Source organism: Agelaius tricolor, unplaced genomic scaffold, assembly GCF_023055355.1.
Source record: "Agelaius tricolor isolate 1412-34295 unplaced genomic scaffold, bAgeTri1.0.p SCAF_11, whole genome shotgun sequence".
Lineage (NCBI taxonomy): Eukaryota > Metazoa > Chordata > Aves > Passeriformes > Icteridae > Agelaius > Agelaius tricolor.
The window spans coordinates 9,962,187-9,977,740 of record NW_027269271.1 but is presented as its reverse complement, the minus strand read 5'-3'; the positions used below and the strand labels follow the sequence as shown (position 1 = coordinate 9,977,740).

Below are 15,554 nucleotides of genomic sequence, written 5' to 3'. Positions count from 1 at the left end.
TTTCAGACACTAACCTCTACTTTTGAAAGGAGGATTTAATACCAGATACATTCAATTAATGCCACTGTATCCATATCTATACAAAACCTATATTGAACCTTGAAAGCTGTAGAATGATTGTTTCTTTATAGAGTTAGTTTAAGACAATTATTCTGCTGCCTGCATTTGGGGCAAAATTCTGGCATTAAGTCCTTCTGTTCTAATCTAATTTTATTGTAGCTGCCTGAGCAGCCTGATGCAGTCTCCTAATTGATACTTTTCTTGTTTAACTCTTTCCTTGTCTCTTGTTGTCCTTTCCTTTCCTCACAGACCTGCTGATCATGGTGCCCCCGTGTTGCTCTTTGTCTTATCTGGGAGTGGCTGCTCACCTTTCCTTGTTAATCGTGTGTGTAATATTGACAAGGATGGCACTCTGTGAGGAGTGGGAGAGCTGGCAGGAAAATGTTCCATGACAGTTCTGGGTGGTCACTGGGATCTGAAAGAGATGCTGCAATGCAAAGTGAGATGATTCTTTGGAATATAAGACTTAAATGTCTGCTTTCCATAAAACATATTGTTGGAGCACTCTGTCTCATTTACAAGCAAATGTGGAAATAGACCCTATTTTCTTTCCTTACCACCTTAAATATGCTTAACTGAATTATGAATTTTTTAATGCTGGGCAGAAATTAAAACTTGGTTTAACAGAAATGTTGTATGAACTTGCATTGCATTCCCATATTGTTTTTCTCAGAATGAACCTTGAAAGTGTGAGTTGTTTTTAGGTGTAAATAATTTGGATTTATCCACCTTTTAAAAATATACTTCTGCAAGGTCTTTAAAAACTCCCAAATTAAACCAAATGAAACTTTAAAGTTTCTGGGTTGTTTTCTATTGGTCTGTGGTGGTGGTGGGGTTATTTTGTTCCCATAAAACCCTCCCCTCTCCAGTTAAAATGTTTTTATTTATTTTGATGTGAGAACAGAGAACATGCATTTTGGGTCAATCCTGAAGTATAAATTAATTTATTTCAGCACCTATTTTGAGACAGGGTTTTAAAAATCAATTATTTGGGTTTTTTTTTGGGGGGGGGGAGGGATGTGTGTGTAAGGTAAAGTGCTGCAAGTTGGTTTTTTTTTATTTTATTAATTATACCTTAGATATTGGTTTGTATTTAGTGTTTTTCAATCTTTTTCTAGAGGTTAACTATCATCCTCAAGTGAGCAGTTTGAGGATTCATTGCATACTATATGAAAATTATGAAGAGTCCTTCAAAGCACAGGGCACAGAGGGTTTTACTGCGAGGCTGACAGCAGAATTTCAAAGGCATGTTTGGAACCCAACATACAATAGAAATGTAAATGGCTGAGATAGCTTGATCCTGCAGGAGCAATCAGAACCCATCATGGCTTTCACAATCGTGTGGCAGGGCTGGCTCATGAAAGAACTCAAATTGTAAACTGCACATGTTTGATGTGCAACAAAGTGAAATGTAAGTATGACCCTTAGAAACTATTTTCACATGAACGTTTTTAGACTTAGAAAAAATTTCTAAGTTTCTTGCTCAAAACAATCTGCTGTATGTTTGACGTGTGGATCTTTGGAAACATCTGACTTTTTCCTTTTTGAGCTGAATTATCATCCTTTTGACAATATAAAAACCTAATATTTGTAACTTTTTTCATATTATCATGAAAACCAGTGCCCAAGGCAAGCAAGGATTAAAACACAGAAAACAGGCAGCAGTAAAAACCCCCAAACTTGCAAGTCTGTTTCTGGGTAGTTGCTCATTTGGGTAAGTAAGTTTCAGATCCACACCAAGACATCAATATTTTCAACATAATCAACATAATTTTGAAAATACCAGTGTATTATTATGGGACCGTCAACTACTTCCCAGATCTGCAACAGCAGTCAAATTCCAACTCATTGAGACATTAATTTTGAAATCAGTACAGCTGGGATGTTTGAAGATCTTTGCAAATCTGGACCTAAGTGACAACATGTTGCCAATAGGTTTTGTGCTCATTTGTGTGTGCTAACTTATTTTGGAAGAGACCAAGAGCACGGATTAATTTTTTGGATGAAATATAATCCACTTCCCTGTGTGTTCCCAGTTCAGTAAGGTACTTAGAAAAAGTTTTATAAAATGAGAAATTGGGGGTTAGTTACAAGAGAAAGTAATCTCTGAGTTGATGACAAGTACAAGGAATGGACTTGGAAGTTGGAAGAAGTTATAAGCCTCTAAAAGCAGGTGGAATGACACTTGCAGTTCCTTCCCTGCAGCCAATATTCTAAGTACAAAAATGTATAGAAATAGATGTTTTGTACAGCAGTGGAATCATGTAAAGGCATAGCAAGACCAAGCTCAGGGTACACTGGTTGTTTTCAGACCACTATGTGTGTGAATAATAGACCACTGAAAAAAAAGAACTGAAGGTCTCCTCTCTCTGTGACTGGTGCTGTTTAGGTTTTTGATGTATATGGTGATGGTGTGATTATGGTAATTAATTTTCTAAGGAAAAAACCCAACTGGCTTCATGTCTTGGATTTTTCTTGCTCTGAAATATATCTTGATTTGTAAAGTAAAACTGGGAAAAGAAGAAACAGAAGCAGGAAACCTTTTCATAGTATGATAAATTTCCTTCAAAACTCCTGAATCCTGTAGCCCTGACTGTAATGCTTATAGACTTATTGCAAAGGTCAAGAGCTCTTCTTTAAGGACAGGCAGAAAATGGATCCTGGTCACCTCAAAAAGTAGATTAACACAGGCTTGTCTAGGTACTCCAACAGGATCTTGGTAAGGGTAAAAGGTAAAAAATCTGTTGGATGACGCATTTATGTCAGAAATTTGTTATACCTGGCATATGAAAGCTTATCCTGATACTTAAATATCCTATCTTTACATATGCAGAGAGGTGGACAGCTGACATCTCTGAGTCCATTCTAACTTTTTTTTTTTAAAACATGGGTATTTCCTATCATCCTAAACATACCTTTGTGCAGAGAGGTTATTGCTGGCTTTATCTAAAATAAACTTTAGGGCAGGCTAACATTTGGAATGCTAATCTACTAAGGCTGTGGAGAATGAGCTGTTCTTTTGATATCCTAGATCCCAGTTATCCTAATGGCATTTACATCAAATTTCATCTAATATTTTCTATGTGGCTCTGTAAAAACTGTTTTTGTACTTCACTCCTTGCAGAGATTCTCAGTGTGGAATCCAGAGCTACTACACTCAACCTGTCCATTTCCACTTCACCTGACATTAACAGAAATATCTCTTTAATATGGCTCAGAACTAGAGATGAACTCTTGGGTTCTTGATGCAACCGAGGCACAGCACAATTTATCTCTGAGGCCAAAGCCAAGGCTCTGCTCAGGGTAAGTTACTGATTTGCTCCAGGACCTTTGTTATGACAGTTTATTACTGCCAAATCTCTGTGGATCTGGTAATTAGCAGTACAAAATTTGCGTTGGTTTTGTTTTTTTCTGTTTTGCTTCTAGTTTTTATAGGCAGAAAATCCAACTCAGTCACATACTTTGCTCCTGTTTGCTACGCCTGCAAGTACCACTTGAGTGATAACAACGAGAGCTGAAATAGTTGCCTGTGGGACAGTGACTTTGAAATGTCACAACAGTGCTGTTTCTAACTTCAGACTTCCCAATTGTTGAAGAAAAGATTTCAAACTACTTCGACTGTGGTAGAAAAATCCCATAATTTTGGAATTTGATATTCTTTGCATTAAAACTGATGCTGTATGACAAAAGTTTCCTGAGGCTTACAGTTTTTAGCATGGGTCTAGATTTAAAACAAAGAGTAAATTCCTAATCTCTCCTTGCTGAGACAATTTTTATTTTTTTAGGATTACAGAAAGACTGATTGTGTGAGTAACACAAATTCTATTTGCAGGCTGCAGTTTCTGTTGCTGCAATAACGTTATTTTTGAATTTATGAAAAAAAATAGTATTAGTCCAGTATAGCTGCATATGATCTATCTTTATCTCTTCCATAAATCAGAAAATTTCTGGCAATCCAAAAATTTACAGTGCTGAAGATTTTTAATGCTTTTAAATATTGAATTGTTTTTATTAGGTGTTGATTTATTTAGAATATGTTCCGTTGATTTTTATTCTTCTACAGTTCTTCTCTCTAGTGTTTACACATATATTTTGCTAATATGGTTTTATTTAATTGATCTTTTGAGGTATTACAACTAGAATTTTAGTAGCTGTGATTCCTTAATGATCCTTTTCAGTTGTAAAACAGAGACTAAATGCTTAAACAGAAGGATGAAGTAATTCCACATTCTCAAGAATGTGTATATTGAAAAAATGCTGAAATTTAAAATATTGAAAGTATCAGTGTACAGTCTCAACACATCAAGAAATGATTGCAATTTATTGTCTAATCTTGAATGAAATATGTCCATACAAAGAAATGTCAAATAGTAACAGAAGGAGAGGCAAGAATTAAAATAATGGAAAGAAACTTCTGATAAAAACAACTGCCATGCAAACTTCTGTTGCCCTAAAGCAGAATGAACTTGTGATAAGAGTGTCAACTTTCAGTGGTACCACCCAAACTTCAACAGATCCTGACAAACTTGCTAGAGATTAGAACTGTCCAGAGACTGATTTATTCAAGATAGCAAGGACAATTCAGGCAAGAGCTGCCAAATTTCAAAGCTGAGCAATCCATTCCTGCCCTGCCCAGAGTGACAGTCAGAGATGTAATTAAGCAGGGCTTTTCTCAGATTCCAAAAGGCAGAATTCAAACTCTGCTGAAGGTTTTTGACTTCTCCTTAGTCTACCAAGAACACATCCTACTTTGGCATAAGACCTGAACAATGGTAGGTGTGCTTGCATGTTCTCTTTTGTCCAACGTGGCCAGATTTTCTGTCTAGAAACCTTCTTCACCTTTTCAAGGCATAGATGGCTTATTCTGGATGTGGATGGATTTGTTACTGAGCACAATGGGCTACAATTCCTCTGGGGGTTCACATGTGCTATCAAACACAAAAAATACAAATGTGCTTTCATAAATGAAGGAATTTTACTTTATTGATCCCAACAGGTATCATATTCATTTCTGGATAAAGTTACTGGCTTGGTCACAACACTATTTAATTCCCAGAAGTCAAAGCGTATCTGACCAGCCTGAGCAACTGAGGCAGCTGCTCACAGAACCACACTGCTGCTGACACCAGGGCTCACTGAAAAAACAGAGAAGCTCTTTTGCAACTAATGAGCTAAAGAAACCGAACTATCAATTATGTAAGACCACATTATTAACATTTCAAACCACCTGAGGCTCTGCACCTCTTTATTTTCACCACAGATGGACCACACACTATCCTGTACAGGTAATTGCTGATGACAGCATTGTGTGGAAAATGACCCCTCATTACCAGCTGTGAGTGCCAAGATCTCATAACCCATTGCAGGCAATAAGTAAAATCCTTGTTGGGCTGATTCTATTAGAATAATTTGACGTTGGAGGACACCCCCACTCCGACATAAAGCAAGACAAAAAGCTCCCAGAAGTCTACAAGAATTAAGATAAGAAAGTCCACAGCATTTCATATTTCTAACAGTTAAATATTCAAAGGAGCTGTTATCAAGCTGAAGAAAAGCAAAAACTTGGCATGCCAATTTAAACTCTGGAATCTTTAATGATTTGTTTCAAGTTTTCTGTAAGATTAGTGAATATCCAAACTTAAGTAGTTAACTACTTTGTTTTTCTGGGATGATATGAGAGTCACAGATTTCAGAAGAGACTCAGAGGCAATTATCACATTATTTTTGCATACCTAGGTTAAAAAGAGCATTCTAGTCTTGAAAGTCTAGAATGTATGTTTTTAAACTTTTTTTTACTCTTTATATCAGAGTAACCAGTATTGTTTGGAACTGAATTTTGGCAAGAATTTTAACTCATGAAAGTACCTGAATAACAAGCAGCATGTGGCTTTACTCTCTTCTTGGGATCAGCCTGAGAAATTTTTTTCCCCTTTTTTCTTTCATCTTAACAGCTGATTATTTGTTGCCTCCCTCTCTATGACAGCTACCCATAGCAGCCTCTTGCCTGGGATGGAAATCCCTAAAATTCTGGGAACCTGAAATGAAAGTTGGAGGAAATAATGGCATAGACTTTGTACCCCCTCCTTTTTTAATGTAGATTTCAGATGATTCTGTGTTGGGAGACTCAGAATGGCCCACTAACCCTATATTTAGAGAGATAACTGGGATTTTATTCCACAAACAGTTTGCCTGGGAGTAAGTCACTTATGTGAGTTGCCAAGCTTCAGGATTGTGGCAGTTCTGTTTGTAAACAAATATCATGATATAATTATGATATATATTGTAGGAAAGCACGCTCAAACCCACAGCTGGCTCTTTTTGAATCTATTCTTACTTATTGTTGAGTTCATTGATGTAACCTGAAAAATAACTGAAAGGAAGTGTTGGATTTTAGCTTCTTTGAAAAACTAAACAAAAGAAATTAAGCAGAAGTTCTCTCTCCCAAGGGTTTTATGCTGGCATTGGGTAATCCATGGAATTATTACATATGAATGGTACCTCTTACTCCTCCCAGCTTAGTAAGATAGTGATTTTGCTGATGAGCAAATCCAGAATTAATCCAAAAGTCCTCAAGTAAATTGCATGTTGGATTAAAAAGTTGCAATTTGTTTGCTATTCAAATGCAGTTTCTTACCAGAAAATATTTTTGGTTTGAAAATCAAGATTTTTTTCCCTGACAAATTCAAGTTCCCAATTTTAAGTACTAATATAACAAGGTAGGGTAATTTTACAAATAAGTTTAAAAATAGGTTATAAACCCACAGTGAATCTCAGTTACAGAAGAATTTTTATAGCAAACTATCTATGTTTTGCATTTCTTTCCATTTGGTATTCTATTCTTCACAGTAATTTCAGTATGTTTTTCAGGATTCTGCCTGCAGATTGCAAGAATCAGTACCAAGCTGCACTATTAACTCAGATCCTGGACACACACCCTTCAATAAGGTGAATATGCTCAGGAAAACTCATTGAAGTATTTTGTTTGGTTTTAGCTTATTTAGTCTAATAAGAGGCCACTGTGAAGCAAACCCTTAAAAAAACTTTGGTGATTCATGTATGTTATCTGCTTGGGTTATTTTTTTTTTCTGTCCTTGTACATTTCTTATTTTCTTCCTATTTAAGTTTCTAAGATAATTAACTGTATGCATTTGTCAATACATATGTGGGAGTATATTTTCAGTGTAGAACTTGGTAGCATATGTTTTCTTACTTTCAGTTTTACGAAAAGTAGTATCAGAAGCAGAGATTGTTCACTCCTCAGTTTGCCTTAGCATCTTCCTGTTTTCACTTTCTGAAATAAATTTGTTGGTCGAAAGACCATTCAAATATAAAATTAAATTTTCTAAATAATGTTATGGATCTTTTGGTGCTAAGTTTTTCATTTTCAAACAGTTGAATATCACAATATAGTTGATGCACCCCCATGTTATCAAATAAATGCTCAAGGTACAGCTTATAATGTTGAAAAATAGAAAAATAAATTGACCTTGATGAAGTGTGTCTTCTTTTGTCTGTTCCCAGGAAAGTTTATTTCAGGTATTTCTACTGCTGAAATGATTAGAGTTAACAGCTTTTTCCCTCCATTTTATTTTACAGGGTCTCTTCATCTTCCTGATATATGGGGTGTACAACACAGAGGTAAGTCTGCTTGGAGTATCTCAAGGCTGACAGAGTGAATGAGAGAAATGACAGGTTTCTTATCTTGATAACTGAGGGACAAAGTTGGCTTTCCATACGAGTGTCCTACTGCCCTTCATGCTTGGACTGGCTTATATGCATCCCAGCTTACCATTAAACACAGACACCCTGAATAAAGGGACAGACTCATTTCTCATAGGCATTGACTAATATTTTACTGCTGCTTTAAGTTTTTTGAATTCCTGGTCTGTCTTTTAACACTTAGCTAAACCTGACAGTCCTAAAGTGTTGTAATCAAATGTACATTTTGAAATTAACTGTTAGTTTACATGCTATATTTATATATATATTTAAATTATAAAAGGAGCAAATTTTACTTAACAAAATTTTGAAGTACAGAAGTGGCATAAAATTCTACTTTTTTGCATCAATCAGATATGTTTAAAATTTTAAGATCTGACCCAAGTCTTTGTACCAGTCAGGGTTATGAAAAGTACTTGCTATTATAGGGTTATTTAGTACTTGCTATATTATATTATAGGCTCATCTCTCATAAAGGAAAATATCTTTGACAGATAAAGCCTAAAAATCTTAAGGAATCTATCCACCTTGCTCTGTTACTTCAATTACATCAATAATGAAAATTAACATTAATATGTTTAATTCCAAGTTTTAAAGCTAAGGTACCCCTCTGATGCTTGCATTTTAAAACTTTACAGAAATACAAAATGCTTTTGAAGTAAGCACTCAGAAATTAAGCAGAATCCTATTTATGTTTTATTGTCCTCCAAGGAGGGCATGGACTATTAGAAAAAAAGTGGAAAAGGTCTCCTTATTAACCGAGCTAAGTTACTATTTCAAAATAACAATTTTATCTCATTTCTAGTATAAGGATTAATTATTCCCGTACATGCAGCTCAAGCAATGAGCACCATTAGAACGGGTTTTGCTGTGCCAGGGCGCCAAAGAATGCCGGCCGTGGCCCGGGGAGCTGAGCTGCCGGTGTGTCCCAGCCCGCCGGGGCCAGGCTGCACTCCGCGCTCCCAGGCGGCAGCTGTGAGAGGCTGGCACGGCAGCCCCGCTCCGCAGCGTGTGCATGGCAGGGAGCGTGGGAGCAGCGTGAGTCCAAAGGGCCCGATGGACGCATCCCACCAGAACACCGCAGTGGCTCAGGGAGCGGGGCGGCTTCGCTATCTCCCTGGCGTTACGTGCGTCTCATGGCGCTGGTTTGGGATCAAACAGCAACACCCTCCAGGCTTTGTTTAAAATCTCAATTTTAGCCTTTCTGCATCTGCCGCTTCTCCACCCGCGTCCCGAGAGCCGCAGCCGCTGCCCGCGTTTGGGGCTTGGCACGGCCCGGGACCGGCCCTGCCGCGCGTTGCGGGGCAGCACCTGCGCTCTGCTCCCGTCCCGCCGCGGGCGAGCGGCGCTGCCCGGTCCCGTTATCCGGGCGCGGCCTCCGCCCCCGGTTCTGCCCGCAGGGATCCCGCGGCTCCCGGAGCGCGTCCCGGCGGTGCCGCCCGGCCCGGCCCGGCCCCGCTCTGGGCAGCGCCCATCCCGCGCCCCCCGCGCCGCGCCTGCGCGCCCGCGGCCCGTGCGGCCGAGGCTCCCAGCGTGCCGCGCGGCGCGCATGTGCGGCGGGGCGGGCGCTGCTAATTCCATTGTGGAGCGGACGCGGCGATATTTGTAACTGGCGGCGGCGGCGGGAGCCGTAAGTGCAGCCGGGCCGGGGCCGCCGCGGGCGCGGGGCGGGAGGCGGCGATGCGCCCGGGCGGCGGCTGCCGGGCCGCCGAGGGAGCCGCCCGCTGAGCCGGCGCGGTCCGGCCGGCTGGCGGGCGGGCGGGCGGCGGGTCCCGCAGCCCCTCTGGGCCGCGCCTCCTCTCCGGCCCGCCTTCCCGGGGGATGAAACTCGGCAGCGGCTTCCTCGGCGGCGGCAAGAGGGCGGCGGCCATGGAGCCGACGTTCCCCCCCGGCATGGTGATGTTCAACCACCGCCTGCCCCCGGTCACCAGCTTCGCCCGGGCGGCCGCGCCCCCCGCGGCGGCCCAGCACCCCCCGCAGTGCGTGTTACCTCCGGCCGCCGCCGCCGCCGCTTCCTCCACGGCGGCGGGCGAGCCCCCGGCGCCTCCGCCCCCGCAGGACGTGACTTTCAAGAAGGAGCCGGCGGGGGCTTTCCCCTCCGCGCCCTCCTCGCAGAGGAGCCCCTGGGGCTTCCTGCAGTCCCTGGTGAGCATCAAGCAAGAGAAGCCCAGCGAGCAGGAGGAGGAGCAGCAGTCGCAGCACCATCACCACTACGGGGGGCTTTTCGGGGGAGCGGCCGAGGAGAGACCCCCCGGCCTGGGCAGCGGCGAAGGAACCGGCCAGAGCGTGATCCAGGACCTCAGCCTTCTTCACCACCTGCACCAGCATCCCCACCGAGACCTGCTGCTGACCGGTAGAGGCGAGGGCGCTCCAGGGAGCGCGGGTGAGCCAAAGCACGACGCCCAGGTCAAGAAGGCAAAGAGGCCAAAGCCAGAAACTCAGGGAATCAAAGCCAAGCGGAAGCCGAGCGCTTCATCCAAACCCCCCCTGGTGGGAGATGGGGAAGGTGCCGTCGCGTCCCCCAGCCAGAAACCTCACGTCTGCGAACACTGCAGTGCTGCCTTCAGGAGCTCCTATCACTTGCGCAGGCACGTGCTCATCCACACCGGGGAGAGGCCTTTCCAGTGCAGCCAGTGCAGCATGGGCTTCATCCAGAAGTACTTGCTGCAGAGACACGAGAAGATCCACAGTAGGGAGAAGCCTTTTGGGTGTGACCAGTGTAGTATGAAGTTCATCCAGAAGTACCACATGGAAAGACACAAGAGGACGCATAGTGGAGAAAAGCCATACAAATGTGACACTTGTCAGCAGTATTTTTCAAGGACTGATAGACTGTTAAAGCACAGAAGAACATGTGGTGAAGCCATAGGTAAAGCAGGGGCCGGAATGGAGCCCGGATCATCGAATAGCATGGGTAGCTTGGCTGCATTGTCTCAGGGAAATACAAGTTCCTCAAGGAGAAAAAGTAAAACAAAAAATACATCCACTGAAAACAAAGGAAGCAAGTGTAGCAGCAAAATCGCTGAATCTCAAGTTACAAGTAATGTGGCCATGCCAAGTTATGCAGTTGATATTCCAATTGTGTCTTCCAGTGGTGGTCTAGTTGGCACAGGCGTAGAAGAACTTCAGAAAAAGGTGCCAAAATTGGTGTTGAAAAAAGCGAGCAGAAAACAAGGAGACAAAAATTACCTTAATTTTGTATCACCACTGCCAGATATTTTGGGGCAAAAACCACTGTCTGGGAAACAGAGTGGCTCTCTAGGCCTAGTAGCCAATACCGGTGTAGAATCTATTGGCCTTCTCCAAAGTACAGGTGGTAAACCAGGTCAGATAAGTAGCAATTATGATGATGCCATGCAGTTTTCAAAGAAAAGAAGATACTTACAAACTGCAAGCAGTAACAGTGCCTTTTCACTTAATGTCGGACACATGACTTCCCAGCAGTCCGTCATCCAGTCTCCAGGTGTTAGCGTTATGGATAACGAAGCTCCTTTATCTCTTATTGATTCAGCATCTTTAAATAATGAAATAAAGTCTTGCCACGACAAGTCTGGTATTCCTGATGAAGTCTTACAGAGCCTTTTGGACCAGTACTCTCACAAATCAGAAGGCCAGAAAGAAGATCCTTTCAGTATAACTGAACAGCGTGTGGACTTGCACACCTCAGGAGAACATTCAGACATGGTTCAGGAAGAAAACTTGAGCCCTAACTCTCAAACAGTTTCAAACGATAAGGCAAGCATGTTGCAAGAATACTCAAAATACCTCCAACAAGCCTTTGAAAGAACAACCAACAGCACTGGTTTTGCTTTTGGACCCAGTTTCCAGTTTGTTAGCTTGTCTTCAACTCTCCATAACCACACTCTGTTTCCAGACAAACAGATATACACTACATCTCCCCTTGAGTGTGGCTTCAGCCAATCCGTTACCTCAGTATTGCCAACTGCGTTGCCAAAACCTCCATTTGGGATGTTGCTTGGCTCTCAGCCAGGCTTTTACTTGTCTGCTTTGGAGGCTTCGCATCAACAGTTGACTCCTTCTCAAGAGCTGGATGATCTCATCGATCCGCAGAAAAACTTAGAGACTTCATCGAACTACCAGTCAACATCTCAGAAACTGACTGGCCAGAAGGAACAGAAAAACTTAGAATCCTCAACAAGCTTTCAGATCCCGTCTCAGGAGTTAACCAGCCAGATAGATCCTCAGAAGGACATAGAGCCTAGAGCAACCTACCAGATCGAGAACTTTGCACAAGCGTTTGGTTCTCAGTTCAAGTCGGGCAGCAGGGTGCCAATGACTTTTATCACTAACTCTAATGGAGAAGTGGACCATAGAGTAAGGACTTCAGTGTCAGATTTCTCAGGGTATACAAATATGATGTCTGATGTAAGTGAGCCATGTAGTACACGAGTAAAAACCCCGACCAGCCAGAGTTACAGGTAAGGTCCTGACTGTGACCAGGCTGTGGGGTCTTCTTAATGTAATTTGTTTTACTTTGACAACACTGCCATTGGAATGTTTCTACACGGTCCTTTTAAGAATAATGTAACATGCCCTTTCAATGCAACTTTTCATATTTAGTTTATTTTGTTAGTGTGATTTTTTTAGCTCTGTTTATTATGGTTTTTAATCAAAAATCAATAGTTTTAAAATAGCATTTTTGTTCAAGTGACAATGTTTAGCAATCAAATTTACATTATGTAGATTGTCAGGGAATAGCCCAAATTTTAAAATGCAAAAAATTAACTTTGTTCCTAGGACTAAAGTTTATTCTAATTGCTTTACTCTCAGGAAAGTGTAATGAAGCATGGGAATTCTATGCACCGCAAGTGTATTGGAACTTCCAATTTACAGATGATGACAAATATATCTCAGCTTTTTGAGGAAGGGATCTTTGACATTTCAAATTGCTGTCTCTTACGTCAGCTGATCTGAAAGAATTTTGCTACCTAAATCTTGTTGTTTTTAAAGTACTCCTGTTCTTCCAGGTGACGCTCATTCCAGGCAGGTGGAGCAAATATTCTTGGGTCTGCACGATGAGCCCAGCACGGTAGCTTTAATCTGCACAGTAACGTCCCCAGAACTTCTGTGTAAGACTGTAATTCCGTAAAGAGATTCTGTTGACACAAACCCTGAGAGCAAAATGTGTGCAGCTGGTTCATGTCATTAGAACCCCAACTTGAAACTACAGTCCTAATCCAGATAGGGTTTTGGGATACGTTATTTGTTACACACGGTTCAGAAAAGTCCATCTCCTGCTCTTCCCCTTTTCACATTCTTTTAGTGTGAAGGGTTCCCTCTATTTTATTGTGTTCCTGGTTCCTCTGGACTTGATATTGGTTGTCTACCTGCCCCCCCACCGACCTCCCTTTCCCCATCCCCCTTTTTTTTCCCTTTTTCCCCTACTCTCTCTCATCCCAAACTAATAGCTAGCATTTAAAAAGATTTACATTCCAGAAAGTGCATATCTTACGATGTGCTTTCTGATGTCCTGTGACATCAGGTGATGAACAATGAACACCCACCTGTTTTAGAACGATGCCGAGGTTTCCACGTACCATAAGAAATAATCTACTCCCAATTGTACATAGTGAGGCCCCTATCCTGCATCAGGATCAGCTACCACAGACCCCTGTGCCCAGCAGTGTCCCGGTGGTGTCACTGGAGCTCTTTACGGAGAGGGGGGCTTGCAGCAGTTCATCACGGCAGGCTTTTAGGGCCTAAGGCTGCAATTCCATTAAAGGATTCTGGTGATGGCATCAACTACAAGAGTAGAACTTGAGTGGCTTGTTAATATCAACAGAACTTTTCTTTGGAATTATTGCCTTACTTTATGTATATTTTGTGGTACATTATTTATTATATGTGAATCCTGATTAATGCCTGTGGAGCCATGGAAACCTGCTAGAAATACTGGTGGCCATTCAAAGCTGCTGAAACGCAGTGGCACTGCTCTAACCACTTTTTGCAAATGAATTTTTTGATTAGTTTTTTTAATGTAATTTTTGGTGATGTTTATGATGATGGTTTTTTATGTACTCTTGGTGATGTTTCAGTCTTATGTACTTTTCTGTTGTCAGGAAGGTACCAGTGGTTGTTTGCAGTCTTATTGTGTAATCAGCCTATTACAGGCTTCCATGTATAATAAAGTTATTAACATTGTGCAAGTGTAAAACACTTCTGTTATGAAAGTGGTGTATTATTAAAGGAATTGTTACAAAAATCCTGGGTAATTTCTCCTGTTGTCCCTCACCACTATGAATAGAAACCTGAGCCCATTCGTGATCTCTTTTGCTAGTAAACTTTTTCCCCCCCCTCACTAACCTAGAGTTTTTTCTCATAGAATCTGTGTAACTCCATTAACTTTTTATTTATACTTGAATCTGTATTTCATGCTATTTCAGTTTAAATAATCGAACAACAACAGTTCTCTAAACACAGAACCCAGCCTGTTAGCAGGGATGGAATAGTCCGTAACCACTGTGTTGGCTTTTTTAGTACCTTTTCTTTTGTTTTACAGAGGTTATAATTTACATTCTTTATATTGTGTGTAGTAGAAGTTGCATATGTATTGTTCTGGCTGTTTGCTTTAACTTAATAAAACCCATTATTCACAAAATCATAAAGGCATCACTTCTATTATCCAATCATGCTTTTGAGGACTTAGTAAGGAAACATTAGGAGATAAATTTTGAGAAGGAATTTACTGGAAGGTTTTCAGTTTGTTTTCTTCAGTTTCCTTTTGAGTCAAATAATCAAAATGTGCTATTTTAGACACCAGGGGTTTAATTCATACCTTTAGCTTAGCAAAACTTAACAAATTTCCTGAAGTTTAATGTTTATACAGCCTCATCTTTTCAAATCTTTGATTTTAGTTAAAGATATCTAAATTGCATTTTGTTAACTGCAAAGACTTTTCGTAATTGCTGGAAGTTCAGACTATACTATACATTAACTTAATTCAAGGTAAAGATTGTAGAAAATTCTGTATCTGCTTTTTGGGGGTACTACTTGGTTGTAATTTCCCTGTCACCCTTCTGTTAATTCCTGCATTATAATGAAAGTTGTGTGAAAGTACTACTTAGCAAAATACTTGAAAAGCATTTTAGGTAATCTGAAGGTAGGTTGTGGATTTACTTAGCTTGTATTTTTCTTCAACTTTGCGTGTGTATTTGAATCAAGGCAGTGACATGGATGAGAAAAGTCCTTGGCATGTTGAAAAACAAGCACAAAAGCCTTACAAAAAGTAAATATGGAATACACTCAATGTCTGATATTCAGAATGTTGCTAGGAATCATTTAAAAGTATGATGGGAAAATGTAGTGGGATTTTATAAGCTCTTTGCAAAGCTTAGTCCTTCAAATATGTTTCTAAATAGAGCAGACCAAAACATTTTTCTACTTTAATATGGAGTTCAAATTTTACTGTAATGAAAGTACGGGTATGTTAAAATTGCATGGAAATCAGGCTGTGGCTTTACCTGGTACATATTTGAAAATTGCATAGTAGCAGTTAACCCATGTGAACTTTATTTAGGGATGTGTGGGTGAAAAAAGGAAAAGGGAAAGCAAAATGGCTCTTGAATTCTTTTCCACTTTATGTCAAGCTTTAGTTTGTTGTTTTTAAAGGAGTTATGGGAGGGGAATGATAACCTGCTGCCTACCAATTACAGGACTGTAAAGAATTCATAGATGTAATGATATAAAATGCTGCATAAACTGTTACGCTTCCTCTTAGGGTAGTTCACACAGCATTATTGCCTTGGAACCTAGTG

General features: G+C 40.9%; 1 protein-coding gene across 1 annotated transcript; it reads left to right on the top strand.

The window, feature by feature from the left end:
- Nucleotides 1–9,345: 9,345 nt before the first annotated feature.
- ZNF281 (zinc finger protein 281) lies at nt 9,346–14,002 on the top strand. The gene has a single exon (XM_071436045.1). The coding sequence runs from the start codon at nt 9,601–9,603 to the stop codon at nt 12,220–12,222; it is 2,622 nt and encodes an 873-aa protein (XP_071292146.1). The 5' UTR covers nt 9,346–9,600; the 3' UTR covers nt 12,223–14,002.
- Nucleotides 14,003–15,554: the final 1,552 nt, after the last annotated feature.

What these genes read in the sequence shown, in the direction of transcription:
- ZNF281 (XM_071436045.1), top strand. Translation starts at nt 9,601, where the DNA reads ATGAAACTCGGCAGCGGCTTCCTCGGCGGCGGCAAGAGGGCGGCGGCC.